General features: G+C 32.5%; 3 protein-coding genes across 3 annotated transcripts; all 3 read right to left on the reverse strand.

The window, feature by feature from the left end:
• Positions 1 to 497: 497 nt before the first annotated feature.
• On the reverse strand, positions 498 to 5,180 carry LOC132925261 (cAMP-dependent protein kinase catalytic subunit alpha-like). The gene is made up of 3 exons (XM_060989668.1): positions 5,175 to 5,180; positions 3,390 to 3,770; positions 498 to 701 (listed from the first exon to the last, which is right to left on the reverse strand). Exons 1-3 carry the CDS (start codon positions 5,178 to 5,180, stop codon positions 498 to 500), a joined length of 591 nt encoding a protein of 196 aa, XP_060845651.1.
• A 3,921-nt stretch (positions 5,181 to 9,101) lies between these two features.
• LOC132925263 (cAMP-dependent protein kinase catalytic subunit alpha-like) lies at positions 9,102 to 12,457 on the reverse strand. The gene is made up of 2 exons (XM_060989669.1): positions 12,342 to 12,457; positions 9,102 to 9,477 (listed from the first exon to the last, which is right to left on the reverse strand). Exons 1-2 carry the CDS (start codon positions 12,455 to 12,457, stop codon positions 9,102 to 9,104), a joined length of 492 nt encoding a protein of 163 aa, XP_060845652.1.
• Positions 12,458 to 19,533: 7,076 nt separating this feature from the next.
• Positions 19,534 to 19,974, reverse strand: LOC132925264 (uncharacterized). Its single transcript, XM_060989670.1, has one exon. The coding sequence runs from the start codon at positions 19,972 to 19,974 to the stop codon at positions 19,534 to 19,536; it is 441 nt and encodes a 146-aa protein (XP_060845653.1).
• Positions 19,975 to 24,672: the final 4,698 nt, after the last annotated feature.

Below are 24,672 nucleotides of genomic sequence, written 5' to 3' on the forward strand. Positions count from 1 at the left end.
CTGTTATCGGTAAATCACACATTGGACCGGTCTCTTTTGATCTGCTAAACAAATGTATCTTTATTCAACGTGATGTGTTCCATAGGTTAACCTCTCTTCGCGCCATTTCAACAATAAGTCCTAATGTTAAAGACCGAGGAACTAAGGAAGTTACATACAAGTTTCAGTAAAGTTATGGTTTCCACAAATATTAAATTTGTGTTTTGTATAAAGATACTTACTATTACATATTATACTATTATATGTTTTAAATTTTAAGACAAACAAAATTTCAATGTAAGAAAGTTATAAATTATAATTATTATATTTTAATTTTCTGAATTATTATAATGCAATAGGTACAATACGTAAATTAAGCTATATCAGCGGTATAATTTAATAATATCTACTAAAACATACGGCATTTTGCAGCGTTTTTTCTTTGTATATTTCTATACGCCTACTGCCTACATACATATATATATATATATATATATATATAAAAACATTAATTAAAGTTAAAAATCGAAAAATTCATCATCATTTTTCCACAACGCCAGTTTTGTATAGTTCGGTGGTATAAATTTAGTATCGGTGAGTTTAAAAGGTGACTCTGTTTTTTGATTAATTATCTGCAACCAATTAGTAGCGCTATACCACGTATGATTCTTAATATCGGAAATTCCATTTTTCAAATTACCTAGTCGTTTGGTCAAGTCCGTCTATAAATATGAAACAATAACATTAAAAATGGAACAATAATTATTAATATAAAAACAATTTTATTAAAAACCCGATTCGGGAGTATATTTTGTTGCAGATGGTCGATGATTAGATGGACAATTATGTTTAACCCTTTCCAGCCCAATGAATCATAGTTTTTAACAACTATTTTCTGTTTAACCACAATATCACATACATGATGCATTTTTGTACTTATTTAATTAAATTATAAAAGTACCACAGTATACGGATTATATTTAATAACTAAAAGTGCTGTGTATTTACTAATTGTTTAATTTTTATAAATACTTATTTACTAATATACTACTTAGTATTAATATTATATAAGTTGTATACGTGCATCATGAATTTATGTTTAAACATGACTTTTATATTATAATTTGGTGAAAGTATTTTTTTTTTTTTTTATTAATGATTGTTAGTTAATTGTTTAATGAATAATGATCAATCATGTTTTTCTCACGTGTTACTTTATTTAATACCTTAAGAGGATACCAGCGTAGTATTTGTTATCTCTTTCTAACCCATGCACAACATAGCAATTTTTACGTTCATAAAAATGACTATAACCATATTAATTTCTCAAATTAGAGTGAAATGATCTATTATAAAATTTAAAGTTAAGAACGTTATCTAGGGCAGTGTTTCCTAACTGGTGTTCCGCGGAACCTAAGGGTTCCGTGAGAAATTTGGGAAAATGTAAATTAATTAATAATATTTTTGATTTGAATTTTGGTTCTAACATAGAATAGCTCCAAAAATTATATGGGGTTCCACAAAACGTTCAAGATCCTGCAAAGGTTCCGTGAGTAAAAGAAGTTGGGAAACACTGGTCTAGGGCACCTTATAAGCGTTTTATTTTAAAGCGAGTTATGAGTATTTTAAAATTGTAAATTGTTTTTACATCTTAAAAAACTCTTAAAACGCTTATGAGATTCCCTTGATAATGTCCTTAACTTTAAATTCTATAATCAGAGCCGTATCAATGTTCATTAGCGCTCCTGGCCATTTAACATATTTCCACCCTTGTAAAAATTATTTAGCCCCCTCCCTCACCCACATATAAAAGATTTATATATTGGATATTTTATTTTATTTTTATTAGCTATTATAATAATTATTATATTTAATAAGAAAAAAAATACTGCCAAACTTATTATAATCTTATATAATAATTTATAAAATAATTATACTTTTATACATTTTAAAATTTCACTTTTCGTGCTTTTTTAGTAGTAAATGCATTTATAATATTTTCAAAATAAATTTTTGAAGCCAATTCACGTTCAATCGATATAATACTCATATAGTCATATTTGTCAATTTTTCCTGTGACATTGTGGACTTTAGATAGTTCTTAATAATTTTCAGTTTACCTAAACTTCTTTCTCGAGTGTTTCCTTCCATGGACTAATACAAAAATACTAAATACTAAAATAGGAGTAGTTATCTACCACCCATAAATATGAATAAATTGATGAAGGTCTTTAAATTATAAAAATAAAACAATTAGAATCCAAATTTTAAATTAAACATGAAACTATGAGTTAATAATAATAATCGATTTTGAAAATCATTATACGAGTATTAACAATTACACAAAACAAAACACACTATCGGCAACTAACAGTTCTTAAAATATCATTCGGGCACTCGGTGTCTCAGTGTTATATTATATAATGATATATTATTTTGTAAACACTTGTAAATTGTAATATTTTTGTACACAAACGCCATAATATAGTACTATAGCATAGCAATTCTAGTATAATTATTTTGCCCATATTCTAAATAAAATTTATGTTATTAATAATTTGTATAATATATGGTATATTTTATTTTGGATTTTGCGCCCCTGGCCTGGGCCAGTTTCGCTAAGCCCTAGCTACAGCTCTGTCTATAATAGATCATTTAACTCTAATTTGAGAAATTAATATGGTAATAAGGTTAAAGTAATTTTTGTGAACGTAAAATTTACTATGTTGCTCATGGGTAGGAGAGAGATAACAAATACTACGCTATACTACGCTGGCTTTATCTTAATATTTAATTAACGCTGTTGCCTGTTCTATGAATTGATAAATAAATATAATGACATCTATTCTATTTATTTTGATATTGACTTATTTTTTGTTATACTATTTTTAGCTTTTAGATAACCGTTAGTATGGACAAATATATTATAACCATATTTGATTATTATATTTTGTAATTAGATATTGAAGGTAATACTGATATTATATTGCACAACAATGATTTATTTTAAATGGAATTCTGACTAGGTACATCTTATTTCTCTATTCATAAGAAATATTATAATGATATTAATCTGATTAAATTGTACATTAAATTGTTTTCAGTAAACAGTTGACCACTAAGATAAAATACAAAATGTGTTTGTTAAAAAAAAAACAGACATGAATGCATTTCAAAGTGACACTAACTATTAAGTTGATAATTGTATTAATAGATAATTATCTAGTTGATCTGACAGTATTTATAGTAGATCTGCGTCGGTGTGTTTGTGCACCTTTGGCGAGACATACAATCCAATATTAGATATAATATGATGCTTATCAAACCTATCTTAATGTGTGATCATGTAAAGCATAGAAATTATTGCAGATAAATCAATAGATTATTATTGTTATTATAGACACACTCACTTGAATCAAGTTTTGAATCAGATTCCGGAGTGGTGGGCTGAACATGTTGCCCATTCGGTACTCGCCACGCAAGATCCGTCCAAACAACACACCGACATCTGGTCCTATGAACGGTGGATGCGCGGCTGCCATCTCGTAGAGCAAGATACCTAGGCTCCAATAGTCCACGGCCAAACCGTAGCCACGGAACCCGACCATCTCAGGTGGCATATAGTCGGGAGTGCCACACAAAGAGTAAGTACGACTGGCCCGCCCGATCAGTTTACTGTCACCGAATCCTGACAGCCGCACATAACCGTTGACGTTGACCAGGATATTCTCAGGCTTGAGGTTTCGATGTACTAACCCTGCAGCGTGTAAGAATTCAATTCCTAGCAAGATCTGCCAAATATTAATTTTTTATTTCAACGATCGTTTAAAATTCAGTGACGTTTTTCATGTTATGATTTATTTTTGACAAGGTATACATTTTTCACGTATGATTATACTTTTTACCAATATTATAATATATATAGTAGGGATATACACAAGGGATAAGGGATATACTGTGTGTCCGTGGAAACAGGGTACATTTTATTTTTTCATTACCCTGTAAATATTTTTCTATTTTGTTTTTGGGACGTTGGACTAGACTAATGGATCATAAATTCCTATAACAAAACTACATTTTTTAATGACAATCTCTATTTTGAATTAATCAATTATTTTCAAGCAATTTCTATGGACACACGTTATATACAAAATATAAACAAAACAAAAAAAGTGGGCAAGTGGGTATCGCTCTGCTGTATAGTAGAGATACAGTAGGTCACTGGAGGTGGATGTGTTTTAAATTTGAATGCAATGACGGGTATCATTGTATACGAAAAACGATTCTGAACTGAGATGATTTGTCAGTCAATGATAATAGTTGGATATATTATATTATTATTATTTATATTTAAATTGTAATATATCGTTATTTTACGCGATTTCGTAAAAAATAAAATTTCATACGCTTATAAAATGTTTTCTATATTGACGCTGGAATTTTTTTTTTTATAATTACTTAAAGGAAAACTTATGGATAACCTTGTATTGGATTTTTGAACCTTATTCATATAATATTAATGTATATGAATCTTATTCAATGCCTATACAGCCGATATAACAAGAACTATATCAAGGAAGTTTATTTACGCAGACGACGCACAGTGGGCCAAATCACTATTTTAGGTGGACAAAACTCATTAAATTTTGTAAAGCAAAAACTGATAAATGTTTGAAAATAGTATATCTTAATAGTATATATGATAAAAATATCAGCGTTCAATAGCAATAATAACAGGAAATTGGTCTGATATAGGTCATTAACCACTAGACAGTCGTTACGTTTTGTTGGTGCTTGCGTTTTTTCTTTAAAGTAGTAAATATAAAATTACTGTACTGTACTATTCGTGAAACCTATTTTTTTTCAAAATGAATACCGTAAATGTACAAGGTAAGCAAAATTAATATACATTTCTTATATTTATATTTCTGTATACCATGATTTAACATAAAATAAAAATAAATTATATGTAAAGTTGTAAAATTAATATATTATGGTCTCCCAAAAAAAAGGGGGGATTAGGGGAGGCCAATTTATTTATAGACTTATACCTTTATGTACCTTATAGAATACTAATTCATTTTCAACTGCCAAAAACCGCCAATATTATAGCAAAACGTTTTTTTTTCTTTCAGAAATTACATTAAAAAATAACGATTTGTTCAACGTGTTACGCAATAATTGTAAAATTTTACAGCCATCTTCCAGGGAATCCAAAAAAATTATCTTTAATTTTGTAAAATCTAAAATACTGAACTGGGATACAATGTGTGAAGATAACGATAAAGTTTTGGAAAACAAAATATCTGGCTACTGTAATTCTTTAAATAAAAAATGGTCATCATCAAAACGCACTTTAAATGTTTTTAGAAAATATAATGAAAAATGATTAAATTTTAATTTTAATATTGCTCTACCACCACATGAACTTCATTGTAAATTGTCAACTTCCTAAATATCTTTACCTTCAACATCTACGGTCAGTGTTAGAAGGCCAATTAAACCATTTATTCAAAGTTCCGATAAGACTAAAAGACGAAAAATAAAATCTATTTTAAATGAAAACTCGAAAGACAAAATTATTTTTGCGACCAAAACAATTTTATATTCTGATGGAAATCGCGCAGCAGCTGACCTGCTGAAACAAAGTACAGAATATTCTCCACAACGTGCCTTAAAAATCAAACACACTTATAATAGATTATCTGTAGTAAAACCTTATACAGCAGATGAAGCGTTGGCTTTGATAACTGACGCTAAATTAACAAAGTTAAGCTACTCAATGTTAAAAAAAGGATCAAAACAACGTAAGGCTGACATATATCCTTCTTATAATAAAATTAAAGAATCTAAAATTAAATGTTATCCCGATAACTATGAGGTAAATGAATATGGGGCCAGTATACCTTTACAAAATTTAGTTAACCACACGGCCAAAAGATTATTAGAATCTCTTGATATAAGTGATCAAAATTTAAATGAATTTAAAAATTTACATTTACATTTTAATTGGGGATGTGAAGGCAGCTCAGGTCATTCTGAATACCACCAAAAGTTTATAGAAACCAAGGTTGAAAGTGGAACAGTTAGTACATATAAATGAAAAATGTGATGGCAATTTATTTTTATTTTCTTTAGTTCCTTTAGAGCATGTATAATCTAAAAATAATAGTGATTTTAAAAGTGTTTTATGGAAAAATCAAAAATCGTCATCTACCCGATACTGTCGGCCAATTAAGTTTTTATTTGAAAAAGAAACCGCTTATAATACCAAAAGCGAAGTTAGTAAAATAAAAAAAGAAATAAATGAATTAAAACCTTTTGAAGGACCAAATTCCGTTCAAATACATTTTTTTTCTATCTTACAATGGTTGATGGTAAAATAATTAACACTTTATGTAATTCATCAAGTCAAACCAGCAATATTTGTAAATGTTTTCCTAAAGATATGAACAACTTAGAGATAGTATATAGCTTAAAATGCAATGATGATAATTTACAATATGAACTATCCCCATTACATGCATGGATAAAATGTTTAGAATGCATGCTTCATATAGCTTATAAGAAAGGAATATTAGAGTCAAATAAAAGGGCAAGTGTCGAACAAAAAAATAAAATACAAAATGGTCTATGGGAAAAATTGGGAATAAAAGTAGATAAAGTTGTGCAAGGCAAAGGTACATCTAATACTGGTAATATAGGAAGGCGTTTTTTTGAACATGCACAAGAAGTTTCAGAGATAACTGGGTTAAATAAAATACTTATTGAACGTTTTAAAGTTATTTTAAGTATTTTGGCGTGTAGTTATAATGTGAACTCTGAAAAATACGATAATTATGCGAAAGATACTTTAAAGTTATATTTGAAATTGTATCCCTGGTATAGAATGCCCCCGAGCGTCCATAAGATTTTGGTACACGGTTCAAGAGCCATACAGCTTGCTTCTTTTCCTATCGGGATTTTGTCCGAAGAAGCGCAAGAAGCACGAAACAAGGACTACATAAGATTTAGGCGACAAAACACTCGTAAAACCTCAAGAATAGACACCAATACTTATATCTTACATATGTTTTTAATTTCCTCTGACCCTCTTATTACTTCTAAAAGTACACATAATATAAAAAAGAAAAATAATAAATTATGTTCTGAAGCAATGAATTTATTAAGTGATGTTATAGAAAATCATACTACTAGAGATTTAGAATTAGATTCGAATGATAGTACTGAAGACTCGGAGTTTGATTCAAGTGACTGTTCTACAGACATTGATAGTGATGAAAGTTGAATTTTTTTTTATAAATTAGAAACTTAGTAATATAATGTAAATATATCTTCTTTTTTTAATATAAAGTACAAAGAATTATTTTTTTTTAAATTTAATCTATATAATTTATTATATTAATATTATCTACTTATAACTTATATCATCATGAAAAATAAAAATAATAAGGGTTGGATTCATTTTGTTGTATAGTTTTAAGTACTCATATATTGCATACATGTTTGTTATTTTAAATATTAAATGTTATATAATATGAATTTAAGTATTTTACTTAATATACACCGAGACTCGGATAAACATAATTTAAGAAGGTATGGAAAAATTATTTTGTCAATTTGAATTAAATAAATGTATATATTTATTTTTATTTATTTTTCCCTCAATAAATAACACGTTTAAAGTAAGTGAAAAGTTAAAAAAAATTTTGTCCACCTAAAATAGTGATTTGGCCCACTGTGCGACGTGGGGTTGGTAGCCCAAGCGGGAACTTTCGAAGAGGTGGAAAATATATTGAACGAGGACCTTGCTAAAGTACACACTTTCTTTAAATCCTGGCATCTTACTCTAAACCCGGGTAAGTCAGCCGCAATTGTTTTCCACCTAAGCAATAGAGAAGCGAACAGAAAATTAAATCTGGTAGTGGATGGTAATTCTATACCAACCGAAAATGCACCAAAGTACCTAGGCATTAAGCTTGACAGATCATTAACCTTTAAACAACATCTAGAAGGGGTTAAAGACAAGTTGAAAACACGAAATAATATCATCAGCAAACTGGCTGGAACAAGTTGGGGCTGTAGCGCAAACATCCTACGAATTTCATTCTTGGCATTAGTTTACAGTGTTGCAGAATACTGCGCCCCAGTATGGGCTAGGAGTACGCATACTAAAAATGTTGACACACAACTAAATCGTACAATGAGAATTATATCAGGATGTGTCAAATCAACCAAGTTAGAATGGCTACCAGTGCTCTCACATATAGCTCTCCCTGAAGTGCGTAGGCACTCAGCAGAGCAAAAGATGATTGAGAAAATACAAAACTCTCCAAGCCTTCCAATATATGATGACTTGTATAACGCAACAAACAAAAGACTGAAATCTAGAAACCCTATATGGACGTTAAAAAATAGTACAATCACAGAAGGGACTTATGGAATTTACATTGAAGGACGGAGTAGCGCCAAACAATCACCTCATAAGTGATCCAACCCAATTAGTTCCAGGTTTCGAATTCCCCCGTGCAACATGGACTGCCCTAAACCGCGTAAGAACTGGACAGGGAAAGTGCAATTATTTGATGCACAAATGGGGTATGGTGGACTCTCCGCTCTGTAACTGTGGCCAGATCCAAACTGTTAGGCACATTGTTGAGGAATGCCCGGAAACAACGTTCAGTGGAGGAACATCAGGTCTACACAATGGCGACAAGGAAGCGCTAGATTGGCTGTGTAATCTTGCCATACGCTTATAGCATGTAATAGTTGTTACTTTGTAATTAGTTTATTTAATTTATTTAGTTTATTTTAGTTATTTATTTATATTTATCTGTTATCGCTTTTATTTTATTTTATTCCGTTATTACTTTTTGTTGTACACCAATACCATGCCATATGCAATAATAAAAAAAATGAACATCATCCCCGAACTAGAGTTCGTAGAATTGCTGGAAAAAGAGTTCTCTAATTTGTTTTTGTCTACGTTGCAAATTGACTACAAAAAATAACATTAATTTGAAACCTATCGGATGAAGCCATGGTACCAACTTCACGTATGTAGATTGTAGCACCTTAGACAAACGTAATAGATCATAATATAATGATTAATCGATTATAAGTTATGAACCTAATTCAACCTGAGCAGAGAAAAAACGGACCACGTTTTCGTTGAGTCTTCCGTGTTCAGACACCAGCTCGAAAAGGGTGCCGATGGAAACCATAGGCATGATCAAGTACAACCATTCAGCGTCAGCGGCCCAGCATTCCAACCGGGCCGTAAATGGGAACGTACCCATCGCCGCCATGACATTTCTGTCAGCGTTCACATTTCTTGGCCAAGTGGACGCCACTTTAGCACTTACTGCCTTCACAGTTTTCAACTCACCGGTGGCACAATATCGAGCCAACACCATATGGCCAAAACTACCCGTCCATAGCTTTTGAGCAAACACCAAATCAGACACTGGAATGACGTCCACATTTGGGTCACCATACCTGTGGAAAGCATCGTAAGGAATTTAAAAATTAATTGACGACTATCGTTTATTAGATTTTTTTGTGTGACAAAGTATAAAATGGATTTAGTTGAATTTGGTTAAGTTATTTTTCTTCTTTTGAACGTTCAAAGAACATCCTGAATTGTTGTGTTGTTATAAATAGGTTTTATATACCGTTTTCAACTCGATTTAGATAAACCATCTAAAAATTAAATACATATTTCGCTCGCATCAAAAAACTTACTTAGTTATAAACTTTTGTTTCTCAAACTCGATATATGTCTTGATATTTTTTATTTCAATTGGCTCCATTAATTATGGGAACTTATAAATTGCAAATTTTAATCCCTTATGGTGTAAACAAATATATCACGCTAAAGTAAACCATATAAGTGAACTATTGAACGTTGAAAAAAATCAAAAATATTTTTTAACACCGACACAGTATAAAATAATGCAATTGAGGATTGTATTAATTCATAATTTAATAAACTATAATTTATAGAAACAAAAACCATAGAAACGGGAAGACTTTTTTCCTTTTTACAATACCTAAGTATTGTATATTTTTTTAGTTTTCAGATTGTGACACTTCAATCAATAATTTAAAACTAAAAAGTTTATATCCATAGGAAAAAAAATGTATCATGAAAATTAATTCATTACACAAATAATTCAACAATAAATAAATAGATTATAAGTACGAGTAGATAACAAACAAGATAGTATAAAAACGTACTTTTCTTGTGTACAGATTTCATAAAAAGATAATGGAAATATAAAGTTGGGAATTAATTAAGTTATGAACTGCAAGTTAGATTAATATCGAAGAATAAAAGTATATAGAGTGGATGGAGCAGATTGAATCCGAATAAAAAATAAAGGTAAGCAGAAAATTATTAATTTAATTTAATATAATATTACCTATTAATTATTATTTATATTTTATTTTAAAAATCTTAACTTAATATAACTGTTATAATTTATAAATAAATAATAAATTAGTAACATAAAAATGATATTAAATACTTTATTTTACACTTTATATTGGAATTATGGGATTATTGCCTATGACTTTTTTTCTATGTCCATAAAGAGCAATAGACAATCCAAAATCACAATCAGAGCATCTGTGTTTATCTAAATTTAAATGCACACTATTATAGTTTTTTCAGAAGCAGCAGCCGAGTATCTTATAGCAGATTGGGCACTTTTTGTTGTGTGTTGTGTACGGTTTTCTGGCGGTAGGTAATTCAAGTCACTCTTGTGGAAAAACGATCTCTTACAGAAAATACAATTTATTTTAGTTATTTTTTCTTAATAAGTTTCTATGTGCCTTTTAAGTGATTTTTTAACCTAACCGTAATTCGTCGTCACTTTATCGTACGTCGTGGAAGCACCGGCGTGCGTCAAAATCTTAAATTGGTTTTTTCAAAATCGCACTTGTTCAAATTTATTATATCGTCGTCGATTATTATATTTTATAGACGCAAATCGCCACATATTATATTTATATATTGTATAGGCGCTAATCGCCACATCTTTGATTATATTTATTTTAGTGTTTAGTGAGTGTGTGTGTAATTATTATTACTTATATAGCTGGCCCTGCACCGACTAATTGTGAGTTTTATATTATTATTTATTTATATTTTGTATTGGTTGTGCCCAATCGGCATCAAGTCGACAATTATATTATGTATAATAATATGTATATTATGTTTGATATTTAGCGGTATAATATTTCTTGTTAATTTTAGATTGTGCCGAACCGGCAATTATATTACGTAGGGATGGGTCAATTTGAACGAATCAGTTCAGTGAACAAATTGATTCAGATTCGGAAAGTTAAAACGATTCGTTCACAAAATTAATTTCGTTCGTAACTTCATTTGAATCCGGACCGACTACGAATCATCAATATTGTAATATTGTTACCAATGAATATGATTCGTTATTTCGTTCACTGATTCAAGTCTAATTCAGTCTCAAAGCAGCCGGCTGCACTGTTGCAGCTGTTCTCCGGCCATGAATCTATTATACAATTATACCAAGGTGTATTATCAATACACCGTTTTACAATTTACCTTTCCTACTTTGTGGTGCCAACTATCAGTGAATATGACTGTCTGATGATAACTGATAAGATTTGGATAGAACAGTACTATTAGTACTATCTTAAATCATAATCATAGTAATAATAATATGGATGGAGTCATTAAATATTAAATATTAACAATATTCAACAATTAACATGCGTCTCAGACCGCAGTGATTATTTTACTTTTCAGAATTTTGTGCTTGTGACTAGTGTTTTGTATTAATTAGTTTAAATTATAATTATTAAATTATGACTTAAGAAAAATTAAACAATATTATTACTTAACACAGTACATTGTTTCTTGTTAAAGTTATTCAAATATTTTATATTATCATCGTATTTTTTGTGATTTATTAGTTTTTAATATTCTTATTTCTTATTTAATATTTTATACATACTGCGATTGTAAAAATGATCTGCGTTAAATCAGTGGAGTAAATTGTATTAATTATAAGTAAAGGTATGTAATGCATTTTTTAATTACACAATGTTATCTTTATATTGTATGAAAATAATATAATATCAAACAAATTGTCATAACAAAATAGAACTAAAATTGTAACTGTTTATTATAAACTAAACAAAATAAATAAACGTATGCAATACTATGCATATAATATAAAGTTTAAACTCAAAAAATATAATATATAATAAATACATTACCTTGTATACCTAATATTCTTTTTTATACATTTTAATTATTTACTTACTATAATCATAGTTATTTACATGTTTAACTGTATAAATATAATTTTTTCTACTTTTTCAGTTGTAAGTCTGGTTCTTTTGCTATTAAGAACCATACCAGCTTTTGAAAAAACTCGCTCACTGGGAACAGATGTTGCTGGTACACAAAGTCGTCTTTTAACCATTTCATATAGTCTGGGGTATAAAAGCTTTCTTTCAGACCACCACTTCAAAGGATCCTGTTGACGATTTAAGAGATTTTCACTCAAGTATTTGTCTAACTCTACAATGCATGCCACAGATGGATTATTTTGACTTGACCAAGAACCGAGCTGACTTGTTCATCAAACTGTTTCCAAATACTTGTCGAACTTTATACAATAAAAGTAGTTGGACATTCTTCGACAGGTTCGTTTGGCATTTGAACATTTATGTCCTGTATTTTTCTTGCCAAGCCTACTTTACACGTTTCAAATTTGTGATCCAATTAGTACTGAATCAAACACCAATCCCACAAAAAGGTTCAGAAAAATATCTTAGAATGCACCTTGACTCTCGTCTAAACTGGAAACACCACGTCCGTCAGAAAAAAATTCAGATTAAAGAAAAAATGCGAAAACTTTGTTGGTTAGTCGGACTCTTCTCTGAATTAACCATCGAAAACAAACGTCTACTGTATGTAGCAATTATAAAACCGATCTGGATTTATGGTATTCAACTGTGGGGTTGTGCCAGTAAATCTAACATCGATGTAATACGAGGTGTGTTCAATAAATACCCAGACTAAAATTATTAAAAATTATATTTCAAACTTACAAATTATTTAAATGGATCACCTTCAAAATAGTGTCCTTTAGCATCAATACAATGCTCCCAACGGTCTTGCCACTTTTTGAAACACCTTTGAATTTCATCTATAGGTATAGCCTTTAGCTCTTGTGTCGCGTTATGAATAGTTTCGTTAACGTCTTCAAATCTGTGGCCTTTGAGGGTACTTTTCAGTCTCGGAAACAAAAAAAAATCACAGGGAGCTAAGTCGGGTGAATATGGTGGATGAGGTACCACTGGTATATTTTTAGATGTCAAAAATTCACGTATTATTACGAGTTACGAGTGTTATTACGACCGCACAAGATAAATAATAAACGCACGCAAGTTCCGAATCCGTATCGGGCGATTAAAATCATCGCCCCGCCGGCAGTATTATTATTGTGTTCCCCCTTCTTAGTTTTTGTATTCCGATCATAGTAATGACGGGCGACTTTTAACATCGCCCAAGAATCGCTTGCGCTGCTCGCGTGCTTCAGCAAATTGTTAATGGTTATCGATTCTCAGAAGCTACAGCGTTGAATGTTTTATTTTGAAAATCCCACTATCTGATAATGCTTTCATAGTATTTATTAGTGTAAATATAGGAAACTCAATTTTTATTTTTGACAATATTATACTACAATATAAATTTGAAATTTTATATTTAACTTATAAATTAGTAATAAATTATAATTTTAGAAGGGCGATTTCATGATCATAAAGTGAGAACATGAAAATAAATTTATGCAATATGGAACTTCAGAAAAGGTTTTAAATTTTAAACCTGCACATAATGGAACCAGCACGAATACACGTGTGCTTCTGGATACGTGTAAACAAAAACTTGGCGTAGGGCAGACTGACCTCTGGATATTTAATTTTGAATCTCTCCAATACTTTTCTGTATGAAGCTTCAGTTTTGGATTCCATTAGCACATAACATACAGGGACTAAAAAAACATTGAAATTGATATTACGATTCATTTTTAATATTTACTGCAAAATAACTGTTTAATCTTACGTGATTTTGCAGGATCAAGTGAATAATAAACGATTGTCGACATTGAGGCGTTGATGGAACTACTTTAAATGTCCCATCAGCATGCAATTCCGTGGCGCCTTGGTTAACTACAGCACTAGTATGTTCATTGCAACAAAACATTGCGCTGTACTTGCCATCTCTGTCAACCATCCACTTTTGATAAAATGCAGAATTATTACATTGATATCTATAAATGGAGATACTTAAATTACTACAATCAGTAATTTTTAATTTAATCAACTTTAATTCAAAGCAGCTTATGGATCTCTATCAAATTTACATTTTATAACAATATTATTTATATTTAACAATTTTAAAGTGTATAAGTGCATTATATGTATAAATACTCCTTACCTATCTGATTCTTCGTCGTATATAACTTTAAGAGCTGTAGTCTCAGTCTTCGATCTCTCAATTAAAGTCGTCCTAAAACGTTTTGTAACTTGTTGCTCATTAATAGGGCTAGGATTTAAATGCCCTAAAAATATCAAAAAAATGCCCTTTCAAAAAATGACAATGTACAAAAAAAAATTAAAAATTAAATTATATTTGCATTGCATTGTACAATAAGAATTTCTTTAATGTTTTGGAATTTAAATGATCGACGGTTGTCTGCCAATAAGTTTTTATATATTGAAAATGACCTCTCTACATCAACTGAGGTGATAGGAGCAAACTTGAAAAATTTCAGATCGTTAGGTGTTAAGTCTTCTGGAATAATATTTTCTGGATTAATATCTCCTTCTCCTTCTAATATTTGACATATTTTTTCTATTTGATTATTTTTATAATAATAAAAATTTATTATTAATTTTTTTTTTTCTTTAAAACGCTGTCAAATTTTAAATTTACGTTTATTCCAATTTGACCTGGTGATTTTCTTATAATATTTTTAATCGTAGCTACAATATTTATAGACTCTCTTAAAATCCTGACGTTTCTAGCTTAGTTATCGCAACTGGAAGGTTACTAAAGTTTGATTTAATGTATATTAATTTATTCTTTAAATTTATATCTCCACTAAGTAATTGTTGACATTTCGCAATTGAAATTGCATCTCCTTTATCAAATTGGTTTATAATGGCTTCAATAATCGGAAAGTGCTCACAATAATATAATGCTGCAGTTAACCATGTACTCCATCGCGTCACTATAGGTTGAGGGGGCAAAGGAATACCAGGAGCCATAGTTTTAAATGTATCCATTCTGGATGGCGCTTTTAAGAAAATTTTCTTTGCATTTGAAATAAACTGATCCACTTCTGTAATTGACCCCGTATTTCTTTCGATACTCGATGTAAACCATGTGCCAAACAAGTAACATGGATCATTTTGGAATACAAGGAACTTAAAGATTGTCCAGCCTTGACCATATATGGAGCTGCGTCACTCCAAAAAAGTAATACCTTGTCATGTTTTACTCCTGTTGGCCACAAAATTAAAAGCGTTCTATCAAATAATTTTGCGATTATACTATGGTTCGCTTTTTCTAAAACATCGCTATTTAGTAAAAATACTTTTCCGGGCGTATCTACTTCTAAAGTTCCAACTATAACGTTTGCTACGTAACGCCCTTCTACATCAGTCGTTTCGTCTATAGAGATCCAAATATTTTTATTTTGTATATACTGTCTAATTTTTATAAGTGTGTTTTCATACATTTGACAAACGTAATTTTTTCTTAAAGTAGATTCGTCTGGTATTTTTTTATTTGTATATTTTTCTAAAAATTCACGAAAAGTTGGTTGATTCAATTTATACAGTGGTATATTCGCAGATAGAAATGCATTAGTTAAGTCTTCAAAGAATGGTGATTTTTATACTGTTAATAAATTTTAAATTTGTGTACCTGAAATTTGTCGTTGTAATCCTTGTTTGTGCTTATCTCGTGATACATGTTGAGTAATTGTAAACTTTTTTTCAGCGGCAACTTTCACCTCACATATTTTACAAAATAAAATTTGACCATCTGTAGAAAACACATCACTACCATATTCTCTTACCTATCCACGAAGTCGGTCCGAACATGGCATCTTTACTTTAGGCATTTTAATTTTCGTTTATACAAATATAAAATACGAATTAAATAATATTTAACATGTAAAATACACCTGCAGAAGTACCTTCGACGTAATATGTAACACGACTGAAAGCGTCCGACAATCGGCCACGCGCACCACCGATATAATATTATCACTCGATAAGAAAATAATCTGATAAAAGTTTAGTTGTGTGCAATAATATCGGCTAATTGAATGGTGTGACATAAAGATTGTAAAAACCGGAAAACCTGATGTTAAATTAGTTAAAATAGTTCAAAATGAAAATAATTTTTATTACGTAGTACTATACTACTCTGTAGTACTTATATTTCAATGAGGTCAATTTTTTTAGTCATAATACGACAAATAGGTCAAAAATGTCCTAAAAAATTAAAAAATGCATTAAAACTGTCAAAAAATACCCCAAAAATGATGATATCCGCTAATAATGCAAAAAAAGCAAAAAACTGCCCCAAAAAATTATTGTGGTTAGATTGCGAAGTACTTGAAACATATTTGTAGCTTAGAAAGCATCGCGTAAGATATCCCAAAAGAAAGATGCAAATGCATTGAAATCCGAGCCCTATTCATTAAACATTGAACTATAAGCTAAATGTGTATGAGGGTTCTTAGTTATACTTATAATAGTGCCATTTTCCATTTTGATTAATGTGCCTTTACAGTAAACATTAGGTGTTGCACAGACATAGTAACTGTAATAATTATGTTAATTTCAACCGTTTTATATGTATTTTTTATAATTTTTAATAATAAAAAATTGAGTGTGACTTACCGTTTACCACTACGAGTTTTATTTATTTTATAGTAGAATCCTTCGTGTTCCATTTTTTTTTTTTAAATAACAGAAACAAGCAACTGATTAAATATAATGGGACTATTTTAATGACCAAATGACACGTACAAAGATGTAGAGACAAATGACAATAAATCGAGAATTAGGTTATAATAAATTCGTAAATATTCTGCATTTTACAAATAAAAATAAAATAATGAGCTAAAAATAGATATAGTTTTTATTTTTAGTGTGAGTCATAATTGACTCCATAAAGAATAATACCTATTTTTGTTACGCATTAGCAATTGCTATAAATTACTGATACATTTTTCGGCTAAAATAACTAAGATTTTACGTGCCCTCCATAACAAGTTTGACATAAGTTTATTAGAAATGTAGCATTAAGGATTTGTTCCAACTCTTTTGTGAAATATAAAATATATTTTTTAATCAAGTATGTATTAATACTATGTATTAGGAATTTCGTTTGGTTGATTTTACATAGATTATTTTATACTTCTTATTATGTTTATACTAATAATTAGGTTATTATAATAATATTACAAAATTGTATATTCATCGATTTTGTTTTATATCATACATAAACTTTATTATTAATTGTTTTTGTTATTGGTTTTACATCAATATTCAATACATATTATTTACATAGCATACAAAAAGTTAAAATTTAATGAAATATTTTATTTTAGGAGGCTAATATAGGCAATACAAATTACGAATCAACAAAAAACGTAAAATTTCGAATGGTTGGAGAGATTATACCATCCATTGATTATAATTAATGTTACCAACTGTCAAATTCTAGTTGTCGGCTGTAATATTTGTTGGCTAAAATACTTTTTGCTGTAATATTTTTTGGCTAAAATATTGTCTGCTGAAATATTTTCGGCTAAAATATAGCCCCACATGTTAGGTGAGATTTCAATAGTAATATTTCAAACTCTAGTGCACTGTGCAAGCCCATGACCATTCCTCTAAAACCAGTATTACTTCTTGATTCTAAAATTTTTAAACCATCTAAAAATTCTAAATTTTCTATATAATTAGTGAATTCATTTGTAAATGTTTTAGTAGAAATAGCACCGTTATAAGGCTTTTTATAATATAATTTCTTACTGTTCATTATACCAAATGCATTATTAACCATACTACAAAATTCAGTAGTTGATTCACATCCTTCAAAATTTGTATTTTCATTTTTCAAGTAAAGTAGAGCATCACTTACACTTTTACTTAGAACCTGGCTAACTTAAACGAACATTCATTTTCTCATTTTGATAATTTACATGTCTTGATGTTAATTTTGTCGCTAATTTTAAGCCTTCTTTTTGTTCTTTTTCAAACAACTTTTCTATAAACTTCCATTGTATAAGTTTTCCATCACCATTTTTTAATATCTTTTTATCTCCAAAAGTATTACGAATTAACTTAATCACGTGTGCTTGATCATGAAAAACAAGAATTTTTTCAAATGTATTTGGATTTTGAATATAAGGGGTTTTTGTATTAAGATCAGCGCCCAATGAAGTACACATACTTAGATTAACTGAAGCTCCATTAAAGGTTACTAAATAGAGATTTGCTCCGGTTTCAGTAATAAGGTCAATAGCTTTAGCAAGTAAATTTCCTCTTTCTATTCCAGTCAGGCCATCAATTAAAAAACATCCTACAAGTATTTTCCAATATCCGTTCATACCAACAATTAGAAAAACTAACGCATTTTTCGCTACTGGTATTTCATCACAATCATAAACTACGTTCGTACCCATATTAACGTGACCATAAAAATTTTGATGAGTGTCAATTTCTACATGGCATTTTACACACATCTCGTCTACATTTAAATTACAATAAACAGGACCAGCAGCGACTTTTTCTTTCATTGCTTTAAATGCCTCTAATTTAAAACCTGGTTCACCATCTACTACTGTGTACCATCATCTTAATGTTCTAGGATGTGGTAAAAGATTTTCTAACGTATGCTCGTAAGTATGCCCGGTGTGAATAATAATATTGCAATGTTAATGCAAATTCACGGATTTCTTTAGGAAAAGGAACAAGCTTTTTTTACAAATGATTCTAAAGTATCAGAACCCATGGCCTATCAACAAAGTGAATACAAAACAATTTGTTAAATAATTATCTTTAAAAATGAATTACTTATGGGTGAATTTATATTTAATATGAAGTTACCTACTTCTACAGTTTGTAACTTTCCAGTGGGCGCGCCATTATTTGAAACAAGAGTAGTCGCGCGTTGTAAATGTTACAACAGTCCTAATATGCTGTGATAGTCGTGATATTATATCTAATAATAAAATAAACAATAGGTACGTCCACAAAGTTGTTTTTATTCAAATACTATTACAATTATGTTTTATTAAAAAATCAATATGTCTTATTATTATTACATAAAAAATTTAAATTATTTTTAGTATTTGTTTACAGTAAGAAATTATTCAGAATTGTCATTATCATCGTTATTAGAACACTTTTCACAAATAATAATTTTTTTTGAATGTAACTGACATACATATCGCATACACTTGGTGCACTTCATAGATGTAGCCGCATTTTTTTTCTCCCACATTCGAAGCAAGTTTCTCGTTTTAAAGGGGGGGTTGTAGATACATCTGATGTACTTGGAACAGCATATTTTATTTTCAAAAAAGATGATATGTCCGATGGTAAACTTGAGATTTGAGCTCGAGAAGCAAGATGTTCTTTCAATAGATCAAATGCCAATATTTTCAAAAATAATCTTCTCATTTTAGGGGAATTGTTATGTTTAGAGTATGAAAACAGTACCTGAGCATTTATTCCAGCAATATTCATCAAAGAATAAAAAATTACAAGTGGCCACCTTTTTGTAATTCTAGAGACAGAATATGCCGCACACATTTTATCTACTGTATCAACTCCACCTTTGGTACAATTATAATCCATAATTATTTCTGGTTTACGAGTTTCTATATCAATTTTTGAATCATGGTGCATAGTTGAAAGCAAAATAACTGCCTTGTTTTTTCGAGGTACGTATGACACTAATGTTTTATTTTTTTGAAACCCGAACACGCTCGAACCAACTTCTTATTTTTTATCTGGTAAAAATTCTGTAGGTATTTCTCGCTTGTTTTTTTTCAAAGTTCCAGTTAGAGTAATTTTGTTTTGTAATAAGTAATCTGCAAGTGGAATACTGGTATACCAGTTGTCAGTGGTAAGGTTTCGTTTAGAGTTTTCGATGGGTGTTACTAATCGTTTCACGATATCAATTGGTGAATTAGAAACCTCATACGGACCAGGTGGTTGTTTTCCAACATAAATCTCTATTTATTCGTGTAAAATGTTTTTGCATCACATAATGCAAACATTTTGATGCCATATTTGGCTGGTTTACTTGGGATATACTATATCCATTGACACCGACCACGAAATGGGTGTAACATTTCGTCAATAGTAGTATATTCACTCAAATTATAATTCTGATTGATATTTTTCAAGAAAAGGTCAAACAACGTAGTACGAATAGGAGACAGTTTATCAATCGCCCGTCTTTCAGCTCTAGTTTCGCGATCGTCAAATCTGAGGCAGCGAAACAAAAACAAAAATCTTTTGTAGCTCATAGTGGCCCTAGTTATTTCTATACCAGAACCATCCGCCGACTATAATTCTTTTACATTAGCATGATGAGCTTTCTTTATACCAATCAAAAATAAAAGTCCAAAATAAGCAAGTATTTCACACTTTGAAGTATCTAAACAGTCTCAGGGTCTAGAGTATTGAACTCGTTGTCTCATATTACTAATATACATATTAGTGCACGTTACGATTTCGTTAATCATGTCAAGATCAATAATTTTTAGAAATGCATCTATCTCACTAACGATATTTCTAGCACACTCCTTTGGACCGGGAACCACGTTTATTATATTATGTTGCCTAATTTTTGAAGTTGTAAACTCTTTTTGTTGCCATTTAGTTATTTTATCTTTTCCTATATAGAATGTACTGTCCCCCAAATTAGTCTCTAGATTTGATTCATTGTCTGAAAAATCTTGTTCAGAATTGCTTTCGTGGTCACTTACCTCCACATCTTCGATGCTTAGATCACTATCACTCTCTTGGTCATCAACACAGTCTATTTCAGTTGAAATGTCTTGCAGTAAACTTTGAATTTGCTCAACTGTCATATGATTCGACCTAAGATATTGTATAAATAATATCGATCATTAGTACGTACCAAAAACGTATACAAATAATAAAAAAAACATATTATAAAAAAAATTAAAATGTATATATTATATATTGCATAGTTATTTAAAACAATACTTACATATTTTTGTTCTTATTACCAGACAAAAATAAAAATTACGGCAAGTTTGGCGTAGGTACACGGAATGGCGCGTGTTGTATTTTGTGACAACACTATAAGTACTTCGTCGATTGTCTGCAATAAAGTGAACTGAAACACTTCAAAAATAGTCTAAAACGTAGATAATAACATTACATAGGAATATCCATGACCGCCGATAAGATAAAAATAGAATAAAAATAGAACCAACAACGATATGTCCAACACTAATAAACATATCAACTTATTACAAAAGTCGTTTGCGCCAGATTATATCGGGCCTATAACCATTCTCGTTGAAAGTACGGACGCTAATATAAATTTAGGAAACTGGCATCCTATTAAGGCCGCTAAATTTTTCTCTAACAATTTCTCTGGTATTACTAATATTAAACCTGCGGGTTCAAAAAAAATAAAAATTTCTTTCGACACAATTTTTAATGGTAATTGCTGTGTTTGATTTCGAGCACAATATCCGCCGATCGCTCTTATCTTTGTATTATTATCAGTCCACTATTGTAGTCAGTAGCGTGTGCGTGCTCGAAGCGTAACGTTCTCTAATATGTGTATTTTTATAGTTTTATTATAATAAACAACTTCGAAAAACAATCGCATTATTTTAGTCATTTAAATTCGAAATAGACTTATTCCTGCCTTCGGGTTAAGCCCGTAAAATATTAAGAAAGTTAACATAGTCCTTCGAACCGGATAGACAGTAAGGTCCGCGTATTGTATCCAGTTATCCCGTCTAGCTCATAGCTACGCCGCAGGAATTCCCCTCTGTGGTCCGAGATAAATGTCTTCATTGGGTGAATCTCATACCCGATGGTTAGATAGCAGTGCATGATGAGCCTAACCTGCGATAGGGAGCGAAAGCCAAAAATGACGTCATCTCCTTGTACCGTCAACATCTTCATCTCTACCACCTCACGTGTTAGAACTCCAACAATCCGCTGAATTATCCGGCAGCTTGCCAAATTAAGAATGGTGTCGAGGAATGCTGTCCATCTCCACCCGCTAGGCAGTCCGTTCTCCCACTCAAAGACTTTGGATCCTACTCGCACCGAGGCGCCGTGGACAAAGATACTATCCCATAGGGCTTGCCACACTCGGGTGTACTCATACGGGAGTCCTTTATCCGCCATATGATCTCCAATAGCCCCCATGACAGCCTGAATAGTGAGCTTGCTTTGATGTTGGTCAAAGTTCTTCTGGTCCAATGGGACTTTATGGTATGTCCTATCCCTCGTAAGTTCAACTAACTCCATGTCTACACGGTCATTACCCGCAGTTCCTGCATAAAGCGTGCTGAATCGCGTCCCGTACAACCCGCGTTCTATGGCCTCTGACAGGAAGTCCATCTTCCTGTTTGTGTGGTTGGATGTTTTTACCACTGGACGGGATTTGCCACCTTCGCTTTTCTCCATGACATGAAACTCTTCGCGGCTTGGGGTGTAAAGCTCCCTTTCTATCTGTTGGTCGGTCATTAGAGCTGCGTCGACCCCTTTCATGGACCTAGTTTTCTGGGTCTTCCCCTCAATAGTTACATATGTCTTCTCGCCAGTGGCTGCTTTCCCCCGGACCCATCGCCCGGTATCTAGCCACTCTCCTATTGTAGGTATAGTTTTTGGTCGCCGCCAAAACTGCAGCATTATCACGCGGGTTTGGTAGTACATCTCGTCCGCATACTGGTCGGGTGTAAAGAATCCGGCCAGCACATTCGGAGTGTGCAACCACTTCCTCGCTTCCTCCTCCATGTTTTCCACTCCTACATAGGGGAAATAACCATATAACTGCTCCCAATAGCAGATCAATCTCCACTGCTGATCTATATACTCACCTCCCATCTTTGCCATCGCTGTCTGGTCTTTTAGAATATGGTTTAGTCCGTGGGGGCAGAAGTCGGCGCAGAACTGCTTCAAGGTTATATACTGTTTCATGATGAACTTCCGGCCCGCAGGGAGGCTACTTCGCCATAGTATGTGTAGGCCGTCTTCTAAAGCTCCCTTTCCCAGCGAACACCCTCCACACCACCGATGTTTGGTGTTCCTGAATCGGCGTAGCTCGTAAGTAAACGGCGTGTACCGCCCGCCGAACGCTTTATTGCCACACCCACAAGCTGACTTCCCCTCAGTCCTTATCCGCTGTACCGTAGCTCGTTGCTTGGTTAGGAAGGAGTGGTAAGACCAACGATTATCTTGCAACAACGTCGGCACGTCGTCCCAGTCCACCGAGATGTCTACGTGGCCTGTGGTGCTGCTCTGTGATCGGGATTTGCATCCGCAGCCTTTTTGTCCGACCCCAGTTTCGGTTTCTGCCTCGGGTCTACGTCCACAGCCGTTGGCGTCGTTGTCGGCATATTGGGTACTGCTCCGGTCGATGACGTCGGTGTAGTCAGAGTAGGAGAACTGGTTGCAGCCGTACCGGAAGTGCCATGCCCGGCTGCACTCTGAGCACTGGTCGCACTGGGTACCGAAGTAGATGCAATTGGTGCGGTCGTCGCTCCGGAGGAGTGGTCTGCCTCGAGCTTCCTTGTTTGTTGTCGCCAGGATCGCCACCTTTGGGGCCCCCAGGAATGCCGATCTCCGCGGAGCGGGTAGGATCCCCGGAGGACCCTCCCGGTTGATGTGGCATGGAGGCAAGTTGCCGAAAATCCGAAGCCTCAAATCCTTCCATTCCATACACGAAGCTGTCCGCGGAGGTTGAGAAGGGCTGTACAGCTCCGAGCGGGAAGAATACGGTATTAGCATTACAATCTCCGCTCTTCAACGAAATTCCTAGTTCGTTGGTTATGACAAGTACGCGGTATATCATTGCCTGCCAGTCGCGGGTGGTGAAGTGACCAGCCCATCCCCACGTACGACACAAAACATCCGCTGGTGGATCCATTAACCCTTCGCCCCACCCGGCTCTTTTGAACATAATCACCTGAGACACACTCTCCTGGCAGTATGCTATACTCAGAGATTCGTCGCGACCCGGCCATCCCATCCGTCGCAGCGCATTACGGCTTGAATGCCAATCCATCCTCCCAAAGAATCGCTGGAGGGACATGTCCTGCTTCCCGTCTCCAACTTGAGTGAGCCGTCCTGTGAACCATCGTCCGTTTTCCACGTTACGAATCATCCCTGATAACTCGACGGACGAAGGCTTCTTATTGAAATCGTTGACCCACATCGACGGCGGGGTTCGTATACCGGTTTGCGTTATGGGAGTGTTACGTAAGAGGTTCCCGTCCCATGACCAGTGGAGCCTGTTACCTCCCAAAGCCATCTTGGTCAGGTCGGCCAAACCCAGCGTTCTTTCCGTCCCTTTAACAAAAGCGGGCCAACGGCCGCTCTGAC

Source organism: Rhopalosiphum padi, chromosome 3 (assembly GCF_020882245.1).
Source record: "Rhopalosiphum padi isolate XX-2018 chromosome 3, ASM2088224v1, whole genome shotgun sequence".
Lineage (NCBI taxonomy): Eukaryota > Metazoa > Arthropoda > Insecta > Hemiptera > Aphididae > Rhopalosiphum > Rhopalosiphum padi.